The 13,713-nt window shown below is 45.1% G+C and overlaps 1 protein-coding gene across 2 annotated transcripts in view; it reads right to left on the bottom strand.

The window, feature by feature from the left end:
- Positions 1-5,538: 5,538 nt before the first annotated feature.
- The window catches only part of LOC119387629 (snRNA-activating protein complex subunit 1), a 34,950-nt gene continuing 26,775 nt past the window's right edge, over positions 5,539-13,713 (bottom strand). The window contains exons 7-9 of one of the 2 annotated variants that reach the window (XM_037655084.2): positions 10,226-10,268; positions 8,102-8,147; positions 5,945-6,241 (exon numbers count right to left, since the gene is read on the bottom strand). In XM_037655084.2, the coding sequence (XP_037511012.1) occupies positions 8,124-8,147; positions 10,226-10,268 (67 nt within the window). In that variant the 3' untranslated portion in view covers positions 5,945-6,241; positions 8,102-8,123. Of the gene's footprint in view, positions 6,242-8,101; positions 8,148-10,225; positions 10,269-13,713 lie in introns of both variants that reach the window. The other variant, XM_037655083.2, reaches the window with a different exon arrangement.

Here is a 13,713-nt window from a genome sequence, read left to right as displayed (position 1 = left end):
GACTGCTATAAAAACGGAGCCAACACTGGGACCACAATTGACGTTAACTCGACATGACGCCTGTATAATAGGAGTACATAGGTAGTGTCTATTGTTTTGTTATAAAATTAGATAGCCAGCACTGCAACCACAATTGTCGTTCCACCGACATTACGCCTGCATAGGATCTGGCGTGGATCTGTGGTAGAACACCTGACTGCCCCGAAGAATGCTTGGGTTCGATTCCTGCTCGGATCGTGATTTTTATTCGTTGCATTCTTTGGGTCAACGCTGCCGATGTCGGGTTTTCTTAACGCTCTCGCATTTAATTAAGCATAAACTGTCAATCACCTCTGACGCATACCCGCATACTGTGGCCCGTGGTGTACGGGTATGTGCCACACGTGTCTGGAGGAAATGGTCTGACGATGTACGCGACGCGATTTTCAGGTTGTTATTGCAATAGCAGTAATAACGTGAAAATAATTCGCCAAGAATTTCTCTGTTTCTCTTTCTTTCTCTCTGAGCTTCTTTCTCTCTCTCTCTCTCACTCTGTACACCTTCTCCCACTCATCAGTATTATTGCAGGCCAGGCCGTAGAAATCGGCGCACGTGTTCTGGGAGCGAAGCAGAAGATGACGAAGAGGATGAAGAGAGCGCGTGCAGGTTTATGATGATCAGTTCTGTTCACGCGTCACGGACCAATGCTCGGAGCAAACAACTCCGCTGTTTAATAAATGTAACCGGAAAATGTAACCGGAATGTAACCGGAATTGTGACCAGAGCATGGTGCACGAGGGGGGGGGGGGAGCGGCGTCGGAGGAGGTTGCCTTGTGGACGCTATATAGGCGAGCGCGCACGTCAATTTTTGATTTTTTTTTCTAAGAGCCCAGCAAAACAGAAAGTGAAACAGGAGCATGATGGGAATTACGACATGAACACGAGGAGGCAGCGGCTTCGGAGGAGGTTGGCTTATGGACGCTAGGCGCGCGCACTCCTATTTTTTTTTTTGCCTCCATGGTTGTAATCAGCAAACAGATAACTATCGTCATCACGAAACGGCACGCGCTATGTTCGTCCTCTTCATCTTCAGCTTCGCTCCCAGGACTCGTGCGCCGATTTGTCCGGCGTGGGATGGAATAACTCTGATAGGTGAGAGAACGAGTACAGAGAGAGAGAGAGAGAAAGAGAAAGCGAGAGAGGAAGAAAGAGAAAGAAAGAAAGAGAAATTCTTGGCGAAAAAATTTCTCGACGAGGCGGGATTCGAATCCGCGTACCCACGATCCGAAGGCGAGCGTTGTGACCGCTCAGCTATCCAGGCACGCCAGCAGAGCATAACATAGCCTTGTATAGTTAAGTACACCAAGGGGTCGGAAAGGAAAGTGAGTGTGAGGAGGAGTGATTTGAGAAGGTGAGAGAGTAAAGCATAGCATAGAAAGAGAGAGAAATAGAGCGAGGAATATACAGACTGAAAGAGACAGAACGAAAAAGTAGGCGAGAAATAGAGAGGGAGAGAGAAATAAAAGGAAGATAAAGATAGAAGGAGCGATAAATAGAAAGAAATATATATAAGGAGAGAGAAAGTAAGAAATAGAAATAAACAGACAAAGAAGACATAGAAAGAGTAGAGAGGAGAGAAAACGAAAGAAAGCCAGGCGAGCATCGGAGAGCTATTTTTCGATGTGGACGGATGCTATGCGTGAGGCTAGGGCTAAAGCTACCACCTCCTGGTGTGTTAAACGAAATTACACTTATATTGTAAACGCGCCGAATGGGACGGTCACAGCAACGTCATCCATGCAAGAGCACCGCGAGAGGAAAGTGTGAAAGATAAAAGGCGCGTTCATGTAGCCTCCGTTATGTGTTTGGCGGTAGCTCAGTTTGCTAAACGCCCGCCAGCCATCGTCGCTGACCGGGAGGTCGTGGGTTAATTCGACTCCTGTCAACGGAATTTTTTCTTATCGTTTTTTTTTCTTTGCCATTTGATGGCGTATTTCCGTGACGGAAATACGTCATGAAAATCTTGGTGGACCCCGGCATAAAACACTTTCGTGTTAAAACAAAGAGAAACAAAGAAGGTCACCCAGCTCCGCTTCAGGCTTGGCACCACTAATGCGGAGCTGACTTCAGCTTGGTATGTGGTATAGATTCCAAGACTACGCCCCAACCCACAGGCGAGCACGCATATACTCTTCAATTCTAGTGCATCCAGAAATTTACCCGTGATCCCGAGACAAAAACAAGCATCATATAATGTCCTTCATGTAACAGCGCGTATAACAACACATACGTTATACCGACACGTCTGTGGACTTTAGTTTGTACAGCGCGTGTCTTCTCGCTAGGGAAGACAGAAAAAAAAAAACGAATGCCAGTAGACGTGCCTCTCGGTGGCGGCGCTCTTTCGTATTGTTTGTGCACGCAAGAATTAAGGAAAGTCGCAACGCCGAAAGCATCCCTGACCACCTACAAGTGGCATCGCGCAAAGGTGTCACGCAAAGAAAAGATCTGTTTGCTTTCGCTTCGCTGTTTGTGCAGCGCTCGACCCATGAAAGTGGTGAAACGGGCTTGAACTGTTTACTTGCACGTATGAAGCCTCGGCGAGGCAGCTTTCATCAGGAAGTTGACCAAGGGAGCGAAGAAGCGTTCGAAGAAAGATAATCATGCAGTTGAACCGAGCCCAGACGTGCGCCTATGAATGTTGCAGAACAGTCAAAGCGCGCCTTATTCACCCTGGCATACAACAGCCACTGCTGTGCCACACCGTCGACAGTGGCGTAGCCACATTCCTCTTCCCAACAGTAATTATGACTTTCGTTTCAACGAATGTTGCATCATAAGTAGAGGTTAGTTTTCCTAAGTGGTGCCGGTTTCTATATAGCTCCTATTTACAATGTGTCCGAAGATTCTCAGAGAATAAAGTACAGTACGCCTATATATCTAACTCGCCAAAATACGGGAATTAGTTCGATATATCGCATAATTAGATACGTAACTTTTTTAAATATTTACCGTATTTTCGTCGCGCAAGTTGGCTCTATGGCACTGCTTCACGTTAATGCAAGGAAGCCGGCTTGACGGTAATACGCGAGGACTTTTTATTTTTCTGCGATGTTATATGGAACGGAAGTGCATTGCAGGTTATACGCAAGTCAGGGGGGGGGGGGGGGGGGGCTGAGGGGGTTGATCCTTCCCTCCGACTTCCTGAAATAAATTTCTGGCTACGCTACTGTTCTTCAATATTGCACTCAGCGCGCTCCTCTGATTGCTGTACGCAGTGGCGACAACACTTACGTTCTGCACGTTAAAGAGTGTCGATCATCGCCAGATTTGCGGGGAATAGCAGGTTCTTCAGTTTTACGGCAGTCGTCGCGTTAACAGAGGAAGCGGAGAATTGCCGAGAAGTGAACGGCGACTCTGTGCGACCGCGCACGATGGGCCGACGGGTGCGCCATGCGAGGAATCATGGGATAAAGCCCGTGATGGCAAGCGGTAGTTTCTACTCGCACCGCGCGGCGCCCTGCTAATCGCACCGCTCGCTCTCCCAAATCCATGGGGAAAGACCCCTTCTGTAATGAAAGCTCTGTTAATTTTTGCAGAATGATAAAATCCGACCAACTTTGCCGAGCAAGATCGAAACTGGAACGCTCATGAGCGCAGCTGCCATACTCTTCGAAAACGTCCAGAATGAGTCGTCATATCTATTATCGATCTACTTCGCTTCGTGGCTGTGCGGGCTGCGCTAGCTATTATAGCACGCATGACATACGCTGGTTAACGAGTGCAGAACTAACACCACTGCAATCGTTGTCGAAACACTGACGTCATTTTCGTCGTCTGTGAGGGTATGGCAGCTGCACTCATCGGTACTTTGGTTTTTCCGGTGAATTGCCGGGTTCGACTGAAAATGCGATAAAATAGTAAAGAAAAGAAGAGGATGACCTCGTTTTTAGGTCTGGCGGACATGCCGCCAATTTCCCACAGGGTGGGTGTTCTCCCAAAAGACTATGAACTTCGTTCTGCTGAGCACCAGGCCGGAAGTGCACTTGTCCCCATTTTACCGGTAGGTACCCGGCGGCAGCAATTCTCTGCCTCCCACAGCAGCGGCGGATGCTCGACTACTTTAACCAAGGCTGTGGTGGGTAAAGGTGCGCCCAGTGGCCTACACAGAACCTTATGGGGCCACCTTTCGAGATGAGTACAACCGAGCGCCAGGTCGGTGTACTCCTCTACCCATTAGGCAAAAACCGGTGGGTTTCCGGTCGGCACTGGGATTCGAACCCGGTACCTCCCGCATTGGAAGCAGACGCTCAACCATGTAGCCACCGCTGCGGTTTACCGCTCCCCACAATTTTACCACTCCAAAAAAATTAACAGAGGGCGTTCTTGGACATCCCAAAGCAGCAATGGGCTCTACCGTAAGGACAATTCTCCCGTTTGGCACGACCATTTGTCTCCTCTAATTAAAATTAAAAAGTTATCTTTATTTCCTTAACTCGTATCGTGACTAATTTCTGTAGTCATCTGAAGATGCCTGCCGCCACACAAGGAGTAATTATGAAGGCAGCGAGCAAACGTCGCATTTCTCTTATTTTTGAGTATTTTCGGACTTATTTTTTGAAACATCCGGCATTGCCTGCTTCAGTGGCTCTAACTACAGCACCCTTCCCAACATGTGTAAGAACTTGACAACTTGATTACATTTAACAAAAAGAAACCTTTCCTGCCAAAAAAATTGCCCTAAATAAGGATATTTCTTTCGTATTTTTGTCGAACACAGTGTGTGCAGCTTTTATTACATATCCCGAAACCGCCTCGTAAGATTTCATTCCCACATCTTGCAAATCGCAGTAGTGAGTGAACGGCTTCTCGTTTCCTCGAGGCCACTAATAATAATAATATCTGGGGTTCCAAAACCACGATATGATTATGAGAGACGCCATAGTGGAGGGATACGGAAATTTTGACCACAGTAACTTTAGGAAATGTGTAGCACGTCCCGTTGTAACCCACAGCAGACAGGTCACAGGAGACAATTTACTCATCATTGTTTACATGCACCATAAGTAGATGGCAGATCTGCCACTAGTACATCGCGAGTAGCTGTTTCCCCGTGAAGTCGCACTGCAATGACACAGTCACTCAGGAAGTCGCCCGCTCGGATATCGAAACCGAAAGAGTTTTTTTAAGGTAGCTGTATTAAAAACATGTACAATGCATTCCCAGGCACGACAATACTCTTTTTAGGGTTCTCGACACCAGTGTTCTTATTTAGAGCAACAATACGAAAATATTTAAAATTCGTGTCAGTACTCCTTTAAGTCCCATTCGGAACTTGCAATGTACACACAGCTGCTGGCTTTCGGATAGGGAAACCACATAAAAGTGCTCAATGATGAAAATACTGTTTTGGAGCCTGTTGATGGAGTCAGCAATGTGATCCACCTTCAGACAAAAAAAAAAAGACAGGAAGGAAAGTAAAAGCTTTTGCATGCAATAACTTCAATAAAAGCGTGTAATTAAAAAACATATAAGAAAAGGTGTCACTAAGCAATATACGCAGGAATGGAACAGTACAGATTTTATTGTAGGAACTTCAATGAAATGAAGACAAAATGAAAACATGGGACAAAAAAGTGTCAGGCATTCCAGCAATGTGCATGACTTATGTACAAAACTATACACAGACAGTGCTGACTAGAAAAAAGGTGAGATGATGAGAAGGATACAATGAGAGGCATTAACAAAATAAAATAACCAGCTATTAAAACTTCATTGGCATACCACGCCGCATGACTCCAAATTGATGAAATGAATAAATGCAATAGAAATTGTGCGCCTTGCCACAATTTAAGAGTCTTACGATGTCCGGAATAAAACCTTATATATAAGGTTCTGAACAGCTGTTCCTAGTCAGTTTTTTGCTTGTTTTCTTGCCGCTTGATTTCTTCCCTCCTCTAGTTGGTTTAGAAGCACCACGTTTAGAAGCACCAGTAGGCCTGGATTCCTGAGACTTTTTTGTTGCTGCAAACTTCCTCCTCGCACGCTTTGCAGGGGGGCCGCTGCTCTCCGCAGGCTCTGGAGCACCTTCGTCTTGGCACAGGCTCGTGGACACATCGGACATGAGTTCTTCGTAGCGCTTTCCCCGGCGAGTCTTCGTCACCGTACTGAACTGCTGGGCTCGCAGATTTTCACGCCTTGCCCCCACTGTCTCCCCTCCAACAGAACTTCCTCTTTCCTTGCGGCTTGCGCTAGCTGCGGCCTTGATAAATGAACGAGTCATAAAAAGGTCAATGTGTCTGTTATACACAAATTGCAAGCTCAGGCATCAAGAAATGAGCAGTAGACATACTAGCATGCACGCTGTCGTGGATGAATGAATGCACACCTGTCAAGCTCTGAGGAATAAAATTAATAAAAATACTAGGAACACAGCAGCAAGGAAGGGTTGAGGATGCACACGCCACATTTCAAGTTGTGCATTTCAGGAGCCGAAACCAAGATACGATTATGAGGCACGGCATGGTGGGGGTCTACGAATGAATTTTGACTATCTAGGGTTAACAAGCGCCTGAATCTATGTAAACGGGCGTTTTTATATTTCACCTCCAATAAAATGTAGATGCCATGGCTGGGAATCAAACCCGTGACCTCGTGTTTAGCAGTATAATGCCTCAGATGTTAAGCTACCATGGTGGGTGCGCACGTCCTACTTGAGGTTTGCCCCAGTAATAATTGCTGGGGTATTTCGTGCCAAAACCACTACATATGATTATGAGGCATGCCGTAGTGTGGGATTCTGGATTCATTTCAACAACCTGGGGTTCTTTAAAGGGCACATAAATCTAAGCGCACGGGTGCTCCTTGCATTCCGCCCTTATCAAAATGCAGCTGCCGTGTCAAGGTTTGCCCTGAGCACACAAGCAACATCAGGTGTTTGTTCACGTCCTTCTAAGCTTTTACCAACTAACACTCGATTCATGCTTCTTTTTGGATTAATCAGAGAGTAGCAAACTAAATTTGATTGCGCATGCCTCAAAATTTATGTTTTCGGTTTGCAAATAAGCCAAACGCAGTCGGCACGCACTTTCTCGGAGGCTTATATCCGCAAAGACCTGTGTGATCCAAGCACTGTACAGGTTACACCATGTCAGGAACATTAATCACTTCTTTTCATTTTAAAAAGCTTTGAAGCCACAAGATGAAAGATTCATTGTAGCACATTTGCATGTATTTATAATGGCTTCCTTTCAGTTCTATCTTACACATGTGACTCAATCATGTGCCAGACAAACATTCTGGTGACGTGCTGACTTCTGAGAGAACAGCAGCAAGTTACTATAAAAAGTGAAGGAAAAAAAAAAGTGGTGCTCTCCTCGAAATTAAATGCGTGGTTGCTAATGAGACTGAAAAGTAGGATGACATGCTAGGCTCTACATTGTAAAACTGTGCTGCCGTGGTCAGAGGGTATGTCTACAGCGCATGGTGGCACGTGTGCTGCAAGGACGCAGAGCACAACAAAGATCAGTTGCCTGCATGGCGAAACACTCGGAATGTTCCTGGCAAAATTTCACCCTTATTATACTGCAGTGATTGTGATAAATGTGATCATATTCATCAAATTCACAAATCATATTCATCGTGATCCGTGAATATGATCATGATGAATGGGATCATGAATCCGACCCTGATATCCACATGATCATGCTCATCACATGATGAACATGATCATGTGATGTAACACTATCTATACCTTCTAGTTCTGTCAATAAGGAGCTCAACAATGTCACTTGAGAGATAACGTTCAACAGCGCGGCTGCTCTTTGCAAGTAAATTGTGACATGGTAAGACGGTGTTCTTGAGAGAGAGAGGTTTATTTATAGAAAGGCAGAGAGGTCGGCCTGAGCGATATTATGCTCTAGCCTGCTACTCTACTCCGGGGGTGGGGAAAGGGGAGAAAAAAGAATGATGGATGACGATGGTAAGTAAGGGAGGTGAGTATGTACAGTCCCGTCTAGGTGGTGTTGATTCAACTTGAGCCAACTGCTCATTGCACTCAAGCTTACCCAAAGATTATCCCAAGGTCATCCACTTAACAGCAAATAAACAAGAAACTCCTTACCCGAATCTGCTGACTTCGGTACTCAAGCTGAACCACGGACACTTCTCTGAAAAGCAAATAAATACCATATAAACACGTACAGATTAAGGAAAGCGCACGCGTACGTCACTCGCTTGTGACCAGGGTTCTGTGAGCCTGTTTTAAGAAAAAGCTTAAGCAGGAGGTCAAATAAGAGTAAAACGCAAGAACCCTTTTATGGAATAACCGCTAGTCTGAGTTAAACGAAGCTCACAGCACTTGAGAAAGCAAGAAAAATTCTAGCGAGTCTGGCAAGCAAGACTTCTAAACAGGTCTCAAATAGAAGGAAATTGCTCAATATTCATAAGCTAAAAAAGAACAATTCATTAGGTTCATCCATAAGTAAATGTGCAGCCAATGGATGCATTCTCATAGTTATATAAACTGCACCTGTTAGAGCATCTCAAGGATCTGCCTGCTACAGACACTTAATTGCAACAAACCTCATAAACACCACCGCACATGTTTTTCCGCACTGCCGTATGGTTGAAATGCCACATTGAAAAAATTCAAATACAAATTTTCTACCGCTCGAATGCACTCAAATTTGGCCAACTTGCTGCAGGACAAATACAGGTTAACATGCAAGAGACCCTTTTTATAACTGTAAAGCTATAGTTCCTGTCGTGCCGTTAGCGCTACTAATGTCGGCTAGTCACTTCTGCAAACAGCATGTGCAAGTGCAGTTTGCTTGCACTATGATTGCGGAAATAGTAGACGCAGCTCTATTGATATAAACACGCATAGTAGACAAGCCCCAGCACGTGCAACTAGGACCTCCTCTCCACTTGAAGCACGACAGGTGCCGCCATTATAGTTGGGCGAATGTGCGGAGCAGGTAAGTGCACTCGCGGATTATGAAAAGGGTCTATTGCACGATTCAAGCTCAAAATCTCAGTGTCATGGCCTCTTTATGTAATTTACTTATTATGAATACTCTCAATGCCTGATGGTGTTGCAGAGAAAAGTGGTGGAGCATACATTAAACAATATTACATAAGGCTGCTTGGAACTATGAATGATCAGGGTTTATCATAGAAACAGCACATAAACCGATACGAAGCACACAGGAAGGTAAGGACAAGAACTGTGCGCTACATCTCAGTTTTTTGTGTTGTTCTTATGCTGGATTTATATCAACTGACCCAGCTTACTACACATCTATCATCAGGGTTGCTAGCGACCAAACTGAGGAGGTGGTTCCATTGAGATGGTGTTTTGGGTAGGAATTAACGGAAGGAAAGGTTTCTCTGGCAACTTGGCACTTGCACCTTGAAGTTGTGGTCAATTCGCGGCGATATATGAAGAGGCGGTGCAAGGAGGTCGTTTTTTTAATTCTGGGTCAGAAAATGAGCCTTACGAGACAGAGATAACTGAGCGAGCTTCTTTTGTGATGACAGGTGTGGGAGATCAAGGCTAATTCTGATGGTGGGTATAGTACTTGAAATGTGGGAATAATTAATGGCGTGTTAGTTACATGTTGTTAGTTGCTGTAAGCACATGTTAGTTGTGCTGTAGGTAGATCCCAAATGGATGAAGCATATTTTGTTTTAGATCTAACAAGGGCTTTATATAATACGAGTTTGACGGAAGAGGGGGCAATTGCGCGACTGCGGCAATGCCTTCATGGATAAGCATCAGAAAAGAATGAAGGCAAGATGGAGGCCACTGACGGACGCAACAGAATGACTTATTGCCGACAACCTTATCACAATAAGCGTCTTCAGCTATCTACTCGGCCACATATGATGTAGCACTATCTTAAGCGTGCTGCACGCTTTTAATAGGCAACAACCTAAGCGCACTGTGCCACCGTTCGCTGCCACTCTCTCGTGCGGGGCCACTTTCGAGTGCGCATCATTTTGCAGCGTGGGTGCCAAGAAACCTTGCTGCATTGACACTCCTATCCTGCCAAACGTGCACATAAGGTACAGCACATGTAGTGCTCTTGTAGGGATACTGCATGTTTCTATGAGGCAACACAAACACAACCCCGTCCACTGCCACCTCATCATGCTGGATTGCTAGAGCATCATAGAGACGCAGAGTGCGCCCATCGCCTGCAGGAAATTAGTTGTCGCTGTATTGACCCATTAAGATACTCACCAAGTGTGTGCACGGTCTGCAGTGGCGTGGGTACGAGCACTCCCTTGGGAAACATGCGTACAGTACAGTAAGCGGCCAAGCAATGCACATGCAAGCTGTGTAGGCAAGGCGCTGCACACAACTAGCCAGAGATGATCAGCTCAACGTGGCAGTGCCGCATTTCAATGAAGCAGTGTCCGTTGTTTTCGCTCAGTAGCTGATCGCAGCACAAATATGCACACTTGTGTCACAGAAAGCTGATACGCGTGCCCGCCTGTTCTATCACTACGTTAGTCGCTGTGGGTTCCAGGCCCTCTATTAGTTTCGTAATGCTCCTTGGTGTCACCACCGTGTACGATAGTGCCACAGAGCCGAAATATTTGCTGCGCTCAGGCAAAAAGAAAGAAAAAGCTCTGTAGTGGGTACTTTAGGCAGTAGTTTCTCTGGCATTACATTTATTTCTTTGTTAGAGGTGGTGCACATCAGGAGATGCAAATTTGTACTTGCTGGTTACTGTGTACCACCGTTTAGTGCACCGTTACCCCGCAATCCCGGCAAGTATGTATTAACGAGGTGTTACTGTATAGGAAGTTAGCTTTCATGAAGTTACGTCCTTTTACAACAACAGACCAATGTGTTGCAAACACAAGTGGCAATTAACGAATTTTAGGGGAATTGGCGATTCACTAGAGCTCCCATTGTTGGCCGCATTGAAAGCACCAATAATTGGTTTGGCACACTAACAAGCAAAGCAATCCACTAGAATGTTACACCACTAGCACTTTGCTGATTTTGCCAGCTCTGTTATATTAAAGTCTGTGTTGACAACCACAGTGGCATGCAGCTACAAACAACTGCATTTGAGAGCAATGCACACGTATTGTTCAACAGCTGGACAAAGAGGTCACTCCATTGCCGGACACCACAATGACATTGTTCTTCTTTGCTACCGTGTTTATAAGATTAACACGAATAACGCAGTTGCAGACGAAGACATACATTAAGCATACAATGTAGCCAGTGTGTTCATAGATCACAGCTTGCCTATTATCAATTCCTGTAGTACATTGCTATAGGCCTTGGAAATGTCCATGAAAATGGCATATGCTGAAAGGCCATTTCCCCAGTGATGCTCACTGGGAAAATCAAAATCTCACTGGGAGCTCAAAGTCCAAGTGAGACCTTGAGGTCTAATACGCTTTCTTGAACATAGTTGCTGTCCAAAACCAGTAATGAATACTGGAGTTTTTTTTCCTGCTCCTGAAACCCATTTGGCCTAGTGTGGTCTAATTTAGTGGATGTTAGAGATAACAGGCAATACGCAGCATCTTTCCTTGGTTACAGAACGGGTACCACCCATGCCACTTTAAAGAGCTCTCGAACGTCAAAAGGTAAAGAGCTGGTGTAGGTGGTACGTGATTGAAGAGGAAGTCAAACTGATATAATGAACCTCAATGTAATAAAATACGTGAAACATTTTCATTTCCACGTCTTAGCTCCAGTGAGAACCATGCTCTTTTCTTTTGAAAACCAGCAAAGCAATTTTGTGCCGCAGTTAAATCCCGACATTCTTGTGCACACACGCACTGTCGTTCTTTTGCATACACGCACCGGTGAACATCGGTCGAGAGAGAATAAATTTTTTGCAGGTGACCTTTCGTGTAGGAAGATTACCGACAGGAGCTAGAAGACACTATCAAGCGAATAGAATAGAAGGCAGCATCGTGCTATCACGCTGTGTCCATTAAAGTCAACTGCAACCTTCGACTCGTGGTGTGGTCAGTGCCGTGCTGTGCGAACGAAGGTCTTCATCATTTGCGGTTGCGGGGTCCAACCGAACTGTGATTACAACTTTGGAGCATAAGCAACGAAAATGGCAGCAAGAACACTACCAAGGCAACAAAATAGAAGGCGCCATTATGCCATAATTGTTCTTGCTTAAAGGTTAAGGCTAAGGTCAAGGCTGGCTAACCAATCATTACAACTCGCATGGCAATCACGATTACGGTGCCTTGCCTGTGCGGTTATGCATTGTAAGTGCATAAGGATGGGCGAATAGTAAGTTTGAGGTTCAAAGCGAATAGTGATTTGGTCGAATAATTTCGAATGGAATGGTTTGAATAGTAATTACTGCATATTATTAAAAGAAATGGGCATTTTTGTCATGACCTTGCACAATATTTTTAAGGATTGGAACTAGGTATGAGTGAATGTCACTTTTTGGTTTGAAATGAAGTGGAAGCAGTCTTGAATATAGTATCAAGATTTGAATAGCAGTAGGGTGCAAGTTATAAGTGGTGCAATACGTTACAATTTAAAAATTACTATACTTGGCGCATATAAGCCCATTTAACACGCTTTTAAACTTTAATATGTACGTTTAACCCTGAAGTGTGGCTTCACGGCAATGCAATTTTCCCCTGGATAAGTTGTTTCACGGCACAGCAACTAAACGCTGCAGTGAAACCACCTTTACAAAGGTTATGTGCGGTCAAACGTATAGTACATATATTCGTTCATTTCGAATAATCTAAATTCGTATCGAAGCAAATTCGAATACTGTAATATTCGTTCGAATATTCAAAACGCCTGAATATTCGCCCATCCCTATATATATCACATATTGTTAAGAAAAAGTCACAGTTTCGCCGCAAGGGCGAAGCAATGAATGCGATAGCAAGAAACTAATGCTATACGAAGTGAGGCTCGCCAATGGATACTCCCAGTTTGAACAGCGCTCCTGTTGCAAAGGCGGCCGAAGCAGCGAAGGAAACTAGCGTGCTTCAAGTGTCGAGCTGCGACACTTGATAGTTCGCGCTCATCGTCTGTTTGTTTAGCGGCGTCCCTTGAGCTCGAGTGACTTTCGTACGCTCCGTAACATGAGCACGGACACCATGGTGAAAGCCTGAAACAACCCTGTTCCCCTCACCACGAGAAAACCGCGCGGGCAGACAGCGGAAGGGCAAGGTTCTCCCTGTGCAAATATAAGAAGAAGCGAGCGAGCTCGCCGACGACTTTTAAATGCGCCCGTCGTGCTCCTAGAGCCATCTCGCTGGTAATGAAGAAACGCTTATAAGCGCCGGCCGTCTCTGAGTCCGTCCAGCGGTTAAGGGTATGTATATAACGCTCGCCGTTAGCTACGTGGAGGATCTGCGTTTCGTGGCGTAGCGGTTAGCACCACTCGCTGCAGAGCAAGAGGTCCCTGGTTGATTCTGCACTTCGGAAGCATTTTTCTGAATTATTTTTCTTTGGGGCTTTTATATATATATATATACATACTTATACATATACGGTGCACGACGGCGACAGCAAAATCCAGTGGAGACTGTCCATATAATTGCTATCGCAATAAACAGGCATTTTTGTCATGACCTAACTTGCACCATATTTTTGAGAATTGAAACTAGGCATGTGCGAATGTCACTTTTATGGTTTGAAGTGAAGTGGAAGCAAAATTGATTAGGAGCAAGATTTGTATAGCTGGAGGGTGCAAGTTATAACTGGTACAA

The sequence above is a fragment of the Rhipicephalus sanguineus genome, chromosome 3 (genome assembly GCF_013339695.2).
Source record: "Rhipicephalus sanguineus isolate Rsan-2018 chromosome 3, BIME_Rsan_1.4, whole genome shotgun sequence".
Lineage (NCBI taxonomy): Eukaryota > Metazoa > Arthropoda > Arachnida > Ixodida > Ixodidae > Rhipicephalus > Rhipicephalus sanguineus.
Note: the sequence above shows the minus strand (reverse complement) of the source record. Positions and strands in the feature narration are given on the sequence as shown.